At 42.8% G+C, this 15,274-nt stretch overlaps 1 protein-coding gene across 1 annotated transcript in view; it reads left to right on the top strand.

Moving 5' to 3' along the window:
* Positions 1 to 1,386: 1,386 nt before the first annotated feature.
* Positions 1,387 to 15,274, top strand: part of RNF150 (ring finger protein 150) — a 115,865-nt gene continuing 101,977 nt past the window's right edge. Inside the window, exon 1 of the mRNA XM_086746735.1 lies at positions 1,387 to 1,852. Within this exon, the coding sequence (XP_086602861.1) occupies positions 1,387 to 1,852 (466 nt within the window). The remainder of the gene's footprint in view (positions 1,853 to 15,274) is intronic.

Raw genomic sequence — 15,274 nt, 5'->3', positions numbered from 1 at the left:
TGAACATAATCTGGAAGCAGGCAAACACTGACACTAGTGGGTTACTCAGGTGTCTCATCTAAATGAAAGGGAATGGTATTTCTAGCAGCAGATTTTAATAACGATGGGTGGGGCTAAAATAGGCAATATCTATGAATTTTGTGAGACATCTTTCGGTTACTGAACATGGTTAAGGAGAAGCATAATTTTTGTTACTCACTTTCACTAGGATAGAAAAACATAGAGTCAATTGTGTTTTGGCCCTTTTGAAAGGCATTTGAGTCTTGGCTAAAATTCTTTTGGGGTGATTTATACATTAAAAATCCCCAAATCTGGCCTTTCACTGAGCCAAAATCAAACTCTTCTATCCCTGTCTGTGGAGTTTGAATGTTTCCAGAAAGTTGGCTTTGTCGTTGTAGTGATAGGACAAGAGGGAATGGTTTTAAACTGGAAGAGGGTAGGTTTAGATTGGATGTAAGAAAGAAATTCTTCACTGTGATGGTGGTGAGGCACTGGAACAGGCTCCCAGAGAGGCTGTAGATGCCCCATCCCTGGAAGTGTTCCAGGCCAGGTTGGATGGGGCTTTGAGCGATTGGGTCCAGTGGAAGGTGTCCCTGCCCAGGGCATGGGAGTTGGAACTGGATGATTTTTAAGGTCCCTTCCAACCCAAACCATTCTATGGTTCTTTGAAGTTTCACTTTCAAGATTCCCTGTGTTCCTGCCCATTGCGCACCTGATTTTGGTAAATGTGCCTGTCAGCATCCTTCAGAAAAGCAGAGTGAGACATTTATGCGGTTTGTATTTTAAAACCTGATATACAAGCGATTATCCTTCTAAGCTGTGTGACATCATTACATTATAAAACTCGCATTTTCAATTTTTTGTAACTTCTCCCCGGGACACAGACGGCCGCGCCGCGGGGCTGGAAGCGCGGGCCCCGGCGGCTCCCCCGCCGCGCTGCTGCCTCTCCACCGGCAGGTGGCGCCGTCGCGCCGCCCGCTCCTCCCGCACACAGCGGCGGCGCCTCCACCCCCCCCCTCCCGCCCCCCGCACCGCCCCGCAGCCCGGGGATCGCGGCCTCTCCAGCGGTGTGTGCGGGGAAATCTCCCCGCCTCGGGCAGCTGTGCAGGGAGGGGAGAGAGGGGCAGGAAGAAGCGAGGGAGAGGGGAAGGCGGTAGACGGGATCGGCCGGAGGAAATCAAAAGGCCCCGCCATGAATTAGGCAGCTGGCTGCAGAGGGGAGGGACGGCCCCCCTCCCTCCCTCCCCGCACGGCGGGAGCAGCGCCTCCCCGCACGGCGCCGGCCGCTCCGGGCACGCCACAGGCGCGCGCACACAGCCCAGACAGACAGACAGGCGGGCGGGGGCGGGAGGGCCGGCCGGGGCGGGAGGGGGGGGGGGCCGGCAGATGAAGATGGCAATGTCTGTGATCCAAGCGTGCCGCAGCCTGGCTCTCTCAACATGGCTGCTGTCCTTTTGTTTCGTGCATCTGCTGTGCCTGGACTTCACCGTGGCCGAGAAGGAGGAGTGGTACACGGCCTTCGTCAACATCACTTACGCCGACCCGGCGGCCGGCAGCGCCGAGCTCCGCAGCGAGAAGAGCGAGTGCGGCCGTTACGGCGAGCAGTCGCCCAAGCAGGACGCCCGCGGGCAGGTGGCCCTCTCCGCTTCGCCCACCGACCGTTACGCCTGCGACCCCGGCACCCGCTTCAATGCCCCGGCGCCCGGGAAGAGCTGGGTGGCCCTCATCCCGCGGGGCAACTGCACCTACAAGGACAAGATCCGCCACGCCGCCGCCCAGAACGCCTCCGCCGTGGTCATCTACAACGTGGGCTCCAGCAACGCCAACGAGACCATCACCATGCCCCACGCAGGTGAGCCTCCAGGTCTGCGCTGGGTGGGCAGACGGGCCTCGCTCAGCCGTCCCGCATCCACGGGGTGGGAGCTGCTGGGGAGGGAAGGTGTCCTCACACCTCCTGGAAGGGAGCAGGATGGGCTGTGGGCCTCGCCGGGCGGTGGGTGCCCATCCCGGGGGACCGTGGAGCACCTCCATTGCTACACATCCATCCTTTGCCGTGGACACTGGTGCTCCAGGGGTGAAAAGTTTGGGAGAGGTAAAGTTTCAGTCCAGTCGGAGGAATGGATGAAACCCTGAGCCCACTGCGGGGCAGCTGTGTTTTGTGGTGTCCTGAGGATCCTCCAGCAGGTGCCGTGTGGGAGCGGGTGTGATTGAGACCTTCTGAGGAGAAGTGGAGTGTTTATGGTGCAGGCTTATCAGGAGGTGCAATAAAGTAGGGAACACGGCGTCCACTATCTTGCCTATGATAGCGTGAAAGCTGTGAGACTGAGTAGGAATGCCGAGTATCTGATTTGGTGAGAACGTGAGATACTGTGTCCAGGACTGGGCTTGGCAGCGGGTTCTGCTCTCCCAGGTGAAAGCTCTGATGGAGCTGATGTGCTCACAGCTTCTGCACGCGGGTGCTTGGGTCCCAGCATGTGCTCGTCAACTAGAACTGAGCAGAAATCCAGTCATCGGAAACAACCCAAACCTTGGGTTATGTCCGCAAAAAAGGCTGGGTTTGTAACAACTCTTGATCTGAAATAATGTTGTTTTAAAAACAGATCACCAGATTTATATTTAGGGACGGTGTTTTCTGCCAGAGGTCACTGGTGTCTTACACTAGCAGCCTGTGCCATGGAGACTAAAATGCCACCTATTGTGAAATCTCAGTTCGGTTTGCATCCAGTAACTAATCGTGCCCAGCTGTTTTATGCCAGTTGAATTTTAGCAGAGTTAGGAGTAAACTGAAACACAGGCTGCAAAACAGGATGTTACTCTAATGACATTTTAAATTTCCACAGTAAACTAGCTAGCATGGATGTGCTGAAAAACAATTTGTTGCCTAACTATAATGCCATAATACCGCTGATGCAAAAGTAGTGTTTTTGGAAGCTCTTGTGTGCAGGCTCTTTAAGAGATTAACTGTTTATTTGGGCAAACTCATGTTTCTTTGGTAGGACTGGTGGAAGATGAGGTTTTTTTAGTTGTTTCGATTGGTTTTGTGAAACAAGCAACTCATAACCTCTTGAGCTTCTTAAAAATATGCTTTATAACCTGCACATGGTTTAGTAGCTGTTCAGATTATACTTCTTGGTACTTTAAGTATCACAGATTATACACTAAGCAGTATAAAGTAGTAGGAGCTTGGCATACTTATGCACCCTTGAAGTAAAGCTCAGGCTGTTTCAAAACTTAAGATGCATCCCTTGTTCTTGTCTAGTGAGTTTCTCTAAAACTGCCGACATGTTGGATCAATTAATGGTTTGCCTTTTTTAAAGTATGCACTGAGCTGGTTTCCCACACAAATGGTGTTTTATTAAGAAACAGTGGGAGTAAAAAATGTGTCTAACCTTTTAAAATGTTAGAGCTTTTGTTTGTTTTAAAGTCTAAAATGAAGTAAGCAGGGACTCTTTCTTACTGAAAGTGGCCTCAGCTTTCAAAAATACCAACACTTATCTTGGGGGCAGCTTCTTTTATGTCATATGACTCCTTACAGTTCATCTGAGAATCCTTTTTGAGTGCTGAGTTGATACCCAGCAGTGTGATTGTGTGGTATCGGAGGCTGAAGTGAAAGGAAACTTGCAGAAAATAATCTGGACTTGTTGAACATGGTCAGTGAGACTGAAGGGCTTCGCTGGTTGATTGTATGAGATTGTCTTTGTTTTAAGGATTTTTTTTGTTCTGTGAAGTTGAAAAATGGTTGTTGGTCTTACCTTAGGGAAGACACATCCTCTGCATACGGTTAGAACTCAGAGGAGTTTTAGAGCATAAAGCTGCTGGAACAGGAGGAAAAATAATTATTCTTAGACAAATATTTTACAAACTAGCGGAGATTCAGAACTAGATTTACCTTTGCTCTTCCTCTTGTGCTGCCGTTGCGCTGGGACAAAGGGAATGTACAGGCTGTGTAAAATTGCAGCCTTTGACGTTTGCTTGGTCCCAGCCTAAATGATAGCTCAAGATTCAAGGGAAGAATGAATCAGGTTCTTGGTTTCTGAATTCAGCAGCATCTGTGGTGCTCTGCCCACGCCAAATCCTGGAGTGGGAAGAAGAAAATTCCATCCTGGAAAATACATGGGGGAGTGGGAGAGAAGGGTGAAATATGACCTAAAAAGCAATTTAAAAGTCGAAAGAAATATGATATTACTCTCCTTTTTTTTTTTTTCTTTTTTCCTCCCACAGCTTTTTTTTGAGGTTTCATATAAGCTTAAATAAACTCTTGCTATACAGAAAACAGTCTATCCTGTTGCATAACAATGTGGCTCCTGCCCTTAATAAAGAACTATTACTCTGAAGAGAAATGTTTTTCCTTATGTACATTCTTCTCTTCTGTTTGCCTTCTTTCTTTTACTGTTATTTTATCACTTCGTGCTTCTTTTTCTACTCCTCTCAACCCTACTCCCATTTCTTCATCTCTACCCCTATGCTTCATTCCCCCTCTTGACCACGTTACTATGCTATTTCATAGTGCTTTGCCCTTGCCGCTTTCTTCTCAGAGCTCTATTTCTCCTGCCAAAGATCTTACATCACAGCTGTATGTGTAATTATATTTCCTGTTTTCTGCTAGAATGCTTGCCAATGACCTTTTGCTAACACGGTGCCTACTGATTTTAAAATCTATAGGCATGTGTAGCAAGATACCGTTCCTGAATCTGAAGGAGGGTTGGTAGACATCCCTACCACCATCAAATCAAAACCAGGGTCATATTATATCAAAGCTTGTTGTGGAAGCCTTCAAATACAACTTCACAGGATTTATTTATAGTGCACCAGACAGAGCAGACGAAGTGTGCGATTTGAACTAGTTCAGTCACCGTATTGGAAGCCTTTGCTTTCAGGGAGCTTGTACTTAGGTCACTGCTTGCGCATCCAGAAATGTGAGGTAGAGCTGTGACATCTGTGTTCATGGGGAATGCAGAGCTCCGTGGTTCTTGTGCTAGGACACAGCTTTTGCATCATCTGCTACAGCCCTTGCCAACCGCCATCTTTGTTTTTATTGGCTTGAGGTATGGTATAGGAGCTGTCAGTCCAACTTCGTTTGCTTTTGGACTAAGTAGATTTTAACCAGAAAAGGAACAAAAGCATCTAGAATTTCTGTTTCAGATGCTTTTTATTTCTCCTAAATCAACTTTTCTAGTAGAAAAGTACTCTAATAATATAGAGGATGTTCTTTTTCATCCAGAAGAATAATCCGTGGTGTTGGCTAGGGTTTCTGATTGGCATTTTTTCTTCTTCAGAACAAATTAGCTGTAACTTAGGTTTGAAAAGGCTCCAGCCACTGTGTGTGCATTTAATAACTTAGTATTCATTGGAAGTATTCTTGCTACCTGTTGTAGTATGCATCCTAACACTTCCTCTGAGCTCTTGATAGGTGAAGTAAGGGAGCCTTCCAGAAGATGATTCAAGGTGAGAACTTCCCTCTCTCCAGCTCTTATTTGAGAGAACCTAGGCTGAGCACTTCTAACTTGGGCACCCATCAGGTGCGTGGGGCTTGGAAGGGATCTTAACTGCAACTGTACGTGATTAATATGTGGGTAAAAATAAAATCTTTAGTATTCAATGCAGCTTGTAACGTTCAGTTTGAATTCTGGGGTGCATCATAATATCTCACTGAATGGATATGGTTATTATGTGAAGTACACTGCATCCTGAGTATTTTGTACCAGAAGCACATGTGAGTCAGGCAGTTTCGCATTCTCTGAATTCTGCTTTTCCAGTGCATGCCGCCACAAATTTTAAGTCATGTGCTGTGCATATGACAGCCCATTTTCAATGAGAGGCAGATGCCTCTTTATTTTGTAATGGCTCGTACACACTGGCAGCAACTGTCAGCTCTGTCTTTGAGACACGATTCTCATCTGTGGTCTAAGACAACTCTGACTTCTGCCCTCTCTCTGGCGCTCAAGTGCACCATGTGTGCGCTAGATTGCATGAGGAGGGCATGGCTCTCCCTCTGCAAAACCAGCTGTGTCCCTCCACGCATCCTGTGAAGGTTGCCAGCCTTGATCTGTGCATGTTCAGTTCAGTAACAGTTTCTTCCCTTGTACTCAGATTTTTGTTCTGAAATCAATGACTAGTGTTACCTTTTACATATTTTAAGATGTGTTGGTAGTAGTTTTGGCTTTGGGCTCCCTTGTAGATTTGTACTGATGTGCAAATTAAACACTGAAGTTGAAGATTTCTCTTTACAGACTTAATTCAGTACTGTAGCTCCATTTGCTCCTTTACTAAAACGATTGTTTTCCTAAACTTTTGTTGAATTGTAATGAGGAAAATGTGCTGACTGCATTCACACTGAATTTACATATGGATAAGTGTGAATTAATTGAAGGCTGGTGATCTCAGGCTTCCAGGGCCTGCCGTAATTATTTTCTGTTTCAGGCACCCAGGATTCATTCCTAATAGAAACCAGCTCAGTGGGGGAGGGAGATGGAGATTAGTGCATCTCTGAGTCTTATCCGTCACGAAACTGAGGCATGGCTGCAGTGTGCTGCCATCCTTAGGAACTCAGAGGAGCTCCTGGATCCATCATGTAGGCTTAACTTTCAGTAGTTTTTGAAAATCTGATTCTCTGTATTTGTCAAAATCAAGGATTTATAACATTGGCTAGAGCCAGCAGTAGTGTCCCACTGCCTGCCTCCCAGTTCTGCTGTGGTTCAGCGCTGGACTTCTTTGCTGTGGATGCGTTCAGTTATGTATGCCAAGTGGTGAGGGGACTTTGTGATGTTAGGTAACTGGTTCCGCTTTAACTGGATTAGATGGGATGAATTTGACCTACAAGGACTAGAGCAACAAAATAATTTTAGTCTCCGGTACTGCTTGTGACAGCCACTTCAGCGCTGGGGCACTGAGTTTTGTCACTACATGAGAGGCTTTTTGAATCTGGCATCTTCTTTCAGCCTCGCGACTGGCTTGTATACCTCCTTCAGCGCCCGTTGCAGTCAGTGGAAATATAGTGAGTCCAGGGAGCTTTGGATCAAGTCGTAAGGTACGGCTTTCCCTACAAAGTGGCAAAGTATTGATTCGTTGAAGATTGCATTGATTCTGCAAGCTTACTGATTGCAAAAGCAGTTAGATTTCTTCATGCCCTTTGGTTATCTGCAGCATTTGTTTGCAATACATGTGCTGCCTTCAGATCTCTGCAGTAAGAAGTGACACAGCAAGAAGAAAATCTTCCTTAGAAACAGATCAGTATCATCATTTGTTCTAGCTGCTGCCTGTTGATCTGGAGTACCTCCTTTTGGTATACTGTCCTTAGGAGAATGGCTTGCTTTTGATAAACTGATGGTTTGTTCTAGTCCCGCTGGTATTTTGGCTTTAAAATGGTATATGTTAGCTTGGGTTAGTAGAATACTGTGGCACTCTGTGAGTAGTGTGTTAACTCCATTGTAGCTCACCAGTTCATGCAGATATGTTTCTGTGCTGCCCCCCTTCATGGTACGTCACAGTACATTTTCAGCAAAAGGGGAGAGAAACCTACAGTTAGTTCAGTGTTGGGTCTTTAAGAGTCTCTTTTTGTAGTAAGAGAAGAGGACACTTTCTACTTTTCTTGTGTGAGTGAAGGACTAAAAGAATCTATTATTTTGTCACACTTGTTTGATGGGGCTCATAGTGCATTGTCTTGTGAGATGACTGAGTTTCAAGCGGCCTCAGCCTCCTTACACCATGGGCCAGGCTGATGAAGAGTTAGATCTTCTGCACTTCCCAATAACTTCTGCATAGCTAACCTGCCCAGAAACAGCATTCGTTTCAAAACAAGGCCCACTTCTGCCCTTTCAGTTGCATTTGAGCACTAATCACTTGATGACTTCCTTGGTACTGAAGGGAGCAAACAATACAATCTTTGACTTGTAGAAATCAGATATGGAAAAGACTGAGTAGTCCATGTAATCCATCACCTTACTAATGCAGGACTGCTTCCTGCAGTGTTACCATCTACTACTGTCACACTGCTTTTTGCTTAGCATCTTGCAAAGGAAAGAATCTTGGAATGCTTCAGAATCAAATACAGTTTATATAAGCAGCAGAATGGTACTGAGGCAAGAGATATAAAATGTAAGATGATATTAAATAGTAATACTATATCTTGCATTTCATTCTTATAACTTCCACAAAGTCATCTTGTCAAAGACATAACTGCTGAAGGATAAGGTTTAAAACTGACTATATCCATTGTACCACACAGTTAAGGGGAGTATATGGCAGTTGCAAGAAGAAAGAGGAAGCAGAATGGTTTGTAACTGGTTATGTCCAAAGAGGTTTACTCTGCTGTGTCTTGATTTTGTAGTGGGATGTGACCCAGGACTTCATTTGTGCCCAGCTCTCTCATTTCACTCCATATTGTTTTGGTTTCTCTGAAAAAGAAATCTAGATGGATAGGGCGCAGGTCAGCCACTGCACAGTTTGAGCAGGTCCCAGATGTGGATGAGTGGGGTTCAGGGACCCCTGAGGGTGTCCTGCTTGTTCGTGAGTGCATTTAGATGCAGTATCTCAGAAGGTAATTCTATTAAGGACTACAATTTCTGTTACCTGGAGGAGAAAACCCAAATCGCTTAGGTGAAATATCAGCTTTTAAAATGTACTGTATTAAATCTACCAGCTTTCTATCTACTGTCTGACCCACTGCCCGTATTGGTGGATGCCAAGCTCCATAAAACTTCAAGTTTGCTAACGAATTTTCTGTGAATTGCAGCTCATCAATAATAGGCTTACTGTTTTTCAGTGCATTTTGTGGGCCCCTTAGAAGTAATTCTCCGGCCAGGATACGTTGAAAATTACTGATTTAGGAGCTTACCACCCTGGTGGAAACAACGTTTTATAGTTCAAAAATGAGTGGGTGGGAAACACCTCTTCTTTCACCAGTTCTAGTAGCTGGAGAAAGGTTGTAAAGATTGGTCTGCTTATGAAACAAAACTCTGCAGCTGTCTTTTACAAGAGAGGCTTAACAAGGAAATTATTTGCTTTTTGGCTCCTGTTCAATAAATTATTTGAGATAAACCTTAGAAAACTGAACTGAGGAGAACTGAAGGAGATGATGAAAAGATTAACCTCTTTGTTTTATTGCTATTCTCCATTGAAATGTGAAAAGCAAGCATCTTTGATTCTTTGCTACTTAAAGATATAATAGCTTTTTCAAATAATTGTTCATTTCTTTTCCCTCTCAAGAGTGACTTCATAAATGTCAATGAAGTGAAGTGCCTGTTCATTTGCTTCTGACAATATAGTCATAGTGGTATCCAATTACACTGCTAAACCTAAGGGTCTGTCAGAGTTTTGATCTCAACTTTGGTGTGTTTAACTGTGTTTGTGTATGTAGTAGTTCCTGCTGTAAATTGGAAAGATAGCCGGTTTATTTTAACCTTATTTTCAGTTTGAGACAAAATTGGAGGAAAAAAATGTTTTCTCTTTTTAGTTCCCAAACCAGAGAAATGTAAATTACAGCCATGTAACTTCATAGAGTGCTGGTTTGAGGATATCTTGTCTACTCCTGAAACACGGATAGAAGCATTACATCTGCATAGGAATGTAGTTCCTCCAGGGATACATGGAACAGGGAGAGTTGGCAAGTACTCCTTTGTGCTACACACTTAATGACATACAGCTTTTTAAAATGAATTTATATTCCATAGTGTGTTGAAGCCTTTATCATAAGAGAGGACCCCTGTCACTGAGGTGCTCCATAACAAAGCAGTTCTCTCTGTACGCTCGTCTACTGTGACAGCCACCTATTACTGACATTTTTATCCATGAACCATCATCGTTTGTCCCTGAACCTCTGCTTAGTTATGTAGGATATTATTCTTCCTCATAATTTGTTGCGTACCTTGGGCTTCCTCCCTTTTTATATGCTCTTTGGTTTGTTTCTCATTGTTCAAATCTCTTCTTACAAGACATCCCTTTTTTTGCAAGTCATTATAAGAATCTCTCACCAGATAATACATGTTTTTTAAAGAGATTTATGCATCATATTAATCTCGAGCTTCCAGCTTTATAAATCACACATCATTAAAGTGTCCTTTTGTATTTACTGCTTGATCTTGCAGTCCTTGTCAAAAAATTCATTTCTAGCACAGTCACTGTTATCTTGTGTTGAATGTGTCTGACATTACACAGCAGGACTAAGAATGGACTCAAGAACCTAGTAGGTAGATTCATCTTTAGTTAACACACATGTCTAATCTTAAGATGACTGTAAAATGTGTCAACATTAGTTGAATACGTGTTGTGGATTAGCTGGGTTCAGACCCTGTACATTAAGCTGAACGGTTTTATGGTTTTGCTTAAATTGATTCGTGGGGCGCTTGAGAAGCTTTTGCACTTAGTTGTTACTGTCATACTAGCAGAGCAATTCTAGTTCCTCATGATCAAAGCTCTGGGTGTCTAACAAGTTTCACTACAAAAGATTTCTTGGATTTCCCAATTATGCAAGATTTCTATATCAGTATCTGATAAAGATCTCTCTGGTTTTACACCCTGTGATGCTAGCTAAAATGTTAGTATTCTTCTTCCTTTTCCATTTCAGCATTTCTTATTAGAAGACAGAAATATATTTCTGCTTTTCCTTTGCACTTTCAGAAGTCTCTGTACTAGAGCATCTTAAATCTTTGTCCATTATTACTGGGGCATGTCTGTGTTTGTACTCTGAAAAAAAAAAAAATCTTTAAAACAGAACAGTCTGATGCTGCAGTCTCATTCATGATTGCTTCTTGTACAGAATACGCTTTTCCCTCTTGTGCCTTTTTAAGCTTTTATTATCCACACACTGTCTCCTCGTTTTACCTGCCAGTGTCGTGTTCCTTGAGTGAGGCAGCTTTTGCAAGATTGTGTAATCTCTGTGCCTTGTCTCTTATCGCTCTTTGTATGTCCATGTGTTTGAAGTACCATCTGGTTGTCCCTAAAATCCATAGCTTTACTAAATACTATATCAAGACTTTTCATGCTGGAAAACGAGGTGCTCTCTCAGTAAAATCCATTATATCTTTTATAATACTGCCTTTGATGTCTTTCTCTTGCCTTATTTTTCCTTCAAACATCTATCCTCTTCATTTTCTACTTGTTTTTTCTCTCCTTTTTTTTTTTTTTTGGCGGGGGGGGCAGGGGGAAGTAGTTTCTTTATTTTCCACACTTCGAATAATCTTTCCATTGGACTTCTCACCCATTTTTTTTCATCTTCCTCACTTCTCTTTTTGTGTGCTCTGCACCTATTTTTCATCTCTTCTAGTTTTTTCCCTTTCTTCCCATCCCTTACCAGGTTGACAAAAATGGCCAAAGGCTATTGCTTGATATACAAAGTTGACCGTAAGGGGAAGGAGGGCAGGATTATGCTCTTTTGGTTGCTTTTCCTCTGCAGCTGATTTAAAGAGCATCTGCTGTCTGCTGCTCAGGATCGCCTTGAAGGAGGGGGACACCAGCAATCGGAAAGTGTGGCAGTGCCGTTTCCGAAGAGAAGACTGCCAATCAGGCACAGCACATTTGCTATGCATAGAATGGCTTTGTGCTGAACACTCCTGAGTTTTTTTCATTAATTCTTAAAAGACTAAGTTATGGTCCCCTCTATGTAAAGGGCCAGATCGTGCTCTTTCATGCTTTTGCAGAAGAAGATTAAGTTTCCTCTGCTGGATGCTGGAAAAACTGACAGGGAATTTTTCCATCAAAGCGGTTTTTCTCTAGTAGTGAAATAGATTTTTAACAAAAGACTGTTTTGGAAATTTTTTTGCTCTGCTGAAAAGATCTTACAGTTCTGAGTTTGAAGAAATATTTTATTTTACTAAATATTTAACGTCTGAGAATTTCAGGTTCAGAAACAGTTTGATTTCCTTTTCCTTTCTGATGATATATTACATTTTAATCATCTTCTACCAGCTTGAAACACTGGATCCCCCTCAGAGCACAGACCTGACTTCCTCCTGACTCAGATGTTGCACTTCTCCAGGAATCGATGCATGCATTTGATTACAAGTATTATTTAAAGAAATTGAACTCAGGTTTGCAATGCTGAATTTCTTTTCCCTGTGATAGGATGCCAACAGCTTTCTATCTTTGCATAGCGCCATCCCTAAGCTATAAGATCTTTGGCCCGTGCTGTGTGTGTATCTATCCTTACCAGCAGGCTAGACATGGCTTTAGCACTGTGTCTAGATACACGCAGGAATGGTACTTAGTGTGAGATGAAGATTGCCTTCATACAAAGTCATAACAAGGATCAGTAGTTGTCAGTGGAAGTGAGACAAATTCAGGCTTGTTGTAAGATGCAATTTTCTAAATGGTTGCCCATAACTTACTGTTATTTGAATGGGCTTGGGTAGCTTTCTAAAAGTTACATCCTGGAAAAATTACTCCATTCTCTGCGAAAATTGTGGTAGTATGTGTACAACGAGGGTTAGAGAAGGTGGCTGTGGAAGTTCTTTATGGTTTTAGGAATTATACCTCTCTGGAACTACCACCCGGCTCTTCTCTACGCTTGGAGACTGTCAGAACAGCTCTGTAGAAGCTCTGCACAGTGGGCACAGGTAAACCACATGGCCTGAAGCATCAGCTTTGCAAGACGGGTTCTCTGCATAGCGTGTCATTTATCACCCGGAAAGAACCTAGCTGGGTGACAGCGATGAACCAGCGTCAGTTCATTATTTCTTTGTGAATGTTGCTTATAGAAGAGGGAGTTGCAAGAAAAGACACTAGCAAGAAAAACATAGTCTGAGCTACTTCTGGTTTTTATGTCTGAAGATAACTATCAAATGCAGAGCTGCCTGTGAGCCTCCACAAAATAGGCATTTGCTGGAGCATGTGTCTCACATGATAAAATAAGTTGAAAGCCTTTCTCTTCCAAAACTTCTGTTTAAATGTTGAATGCCAGCACAGGGAAACGTCATGATTAAGTGTAACCTAGAGCAGCAAAGGTGACACAGGTGGGGATGAAGTACTTCAAAAGCCAATAGTACCATAATTTGCTTTGCTGGAGAAATGGCTAAAATAGCCATTAGATGAAAGTCACGTGAATGAACCTGGGTCCTGGAGAGGTGAATTCATGTTGAGGGGAAAAATAATAGCCATGGAAGTAGCTTGTGACTCCTGTGGCATCATCAGCGGGGAAACATTTTTCCTCTCAGAGACCATGAAACTTCTTTGACTGATCCATAGATCTTAATCCCTGTTTCAGTTCTGCACTGACTCCCGTTTCTCCCTGGTACTCACTGTCATGATCTTTGAAATTTTCTTGTTTGCTGCCTCATTGCTGTTTGTTCCAGTCCTTCCTTGCTGCCTTTATAGGTGGCGGGAATGTTCCCTGAGATGATGAGGATCTTGGTCACCTTGTGCTCAGTTTTGAGCTTGTATGTTTTCTAGTTGCTTTTAGCAGTTTTGCATGTTGCTTGGTGTTTGAGGATGGAGGATTGTACTGCTCACAGAATACTGCCCAATGGTGTCCATGGGCGAGTTAGAGAAAGCTACCAAACAGCATAACTGTATGGGAAAGTAGTGAGCTGTTTCTAAGGCAGTCAGGATCCTCTAGTGCCTATTGATTCTTCAGGGAACTCATCTGTCCTTTTCACTTCCCTGGCCTACTAACCCTTGCTTAAGAAACCACACAGGAAAATTTCTTTTTTCTATGTTGTTTTTTTTTTCTTTTTCTCTAGAGACATTCTCTTTATCCATCTAAGTCCCAGAGTCTTTTTTTTTTCTTTTTTTTTTTTTTTTCGTCCTAGTCTACTAACCAGAACTTAGAGATGCAAGTTATGAGAGTCCGTAGCTTATTTTTAAGAGAAAAATATGACTGTATAACTATTTATTTCTGAATTTATAATTTCTAGTGGTTGGTAGTTCAAGGAAATTTTTGGTAACAGAGCTGGTATTATCTGGTTTCTAAATATGCATGACCTATCACTTCTTTCTCCAATAATTAAGGGCGTAATTCCTGTTAACTAATTTATATAACCATCTTTCAGCTATTAGACTTATGAAAAATAACAAAGCAAGCACTGAATTTTTTAGTATAGAGTATCTTGTATTGATTATCTTGTACATCTCGTACAGGAGCTACTGTGCACATGTAAAGCAGTAGACTGGTAGTAATGATAGCAGGGAGGCAAGTTTAACTTGTGTCTCACCTAGACCAATACAGCAACTCCTAAAATCTCTTACTTGCAAATGAGACTGACACTTAACTTCTCACTCTACTAAGGCAGTGATTTTGTTGTCATAAAACTCACTGGTAGGTATTTCAAAAATTAGGTTAGACATTATTTCTAATGTCTACTTTACATTAAGGTAATTTGGAGAATGCTTCATGTCCCAGTTTGGGATGGTTGCACAAGCGGTTACAGTTAAGCTCATGTTTAGCTCTTGCTAGGAATGGGCCAGAAGTTGAGCACCTTGACTAAATGTGATTGAAAGTGGTTTTATGAGAAAATGTCATCTATGAAAGAGGTAGAAGTGTCTGATATAGCCCAGAGGTTTATTACTAAGAATGTTACTGTGGTAATCTTGGGCGATCTTATGCTCTCCTGTAGCACTGTGAATAGTCAAGGTCCTTACAATATGGTGTTTTTATTTATAATTGTGAATATAAGAGATATACTTTATATATTTCATAAAACAAGTTCTTTATAAAAACCTATTAGAATAGATGCTTTTATTTTACATTTCTCCACATAGACTGGCCTCTGCTTTCTGGGTTATCAGGCAAGTTTGTATCATAGTAAGAAGCAAAGGTGCCTCTCAACTTCCAGTGAACACCGTTCCCCTTCCATCTGAGGAAGAGTTGACCACCCAAACCCTTTAAAACCCAGATGCAATCTCTTCTTAACTGTGTTTTATTTGCTGTCTGTTACCAGTACATGCAGAGAAACAATCGTAGCTGTGAGAAGCGTGGACAGCTGGTTAGTTATTTTCAGATGGCTTAGAGATTTATGTCAACCAGTCAATTGTACTTGCTAGGTGAGCTAGAGGAGTTCATGTAATTTAGAATAGCCACACAGAGTTTCTTGCCAATCAGGGAGCTGCCTAATTTGGAAATACATACGTATCTAAGGCCTGTCAGATACACAGTAGCTCCATACCTTACGCCCATTCTAGTTTGGGAGTAGTTATGGTAATGTTTTGCAGATTTGGTTCCAGTAGATTAAGTTTTGCATCCTCCCTTGTGACCCTGTAAGTCTGTCAGCTTCCTTTTGCTTTGAGAAATCCAGGAGAGGTTTCTGTAATATTCCCCATGGAATGTACCAATCTGGAACAGAACTTT

This window comes from Chlamydotis macqueenii, chromosome 4 (assembly GCF_036417535.1).
Source record: "Chlamydotis macqueenii isolate bChlMac1 chromosome 4, bChlMac1.mat, whole genome shotgun sequence".
NCBI lineage: Eukaryota > Metazoa > Chordata > Aves > Otidiformes > Otididae > Chlamydotis > Chlamydotis macqueenii.
Note: the sequence above shows the minus strand (reverse complement) of the source record. Positions and strands in the feature narration are given on the sequence as shown.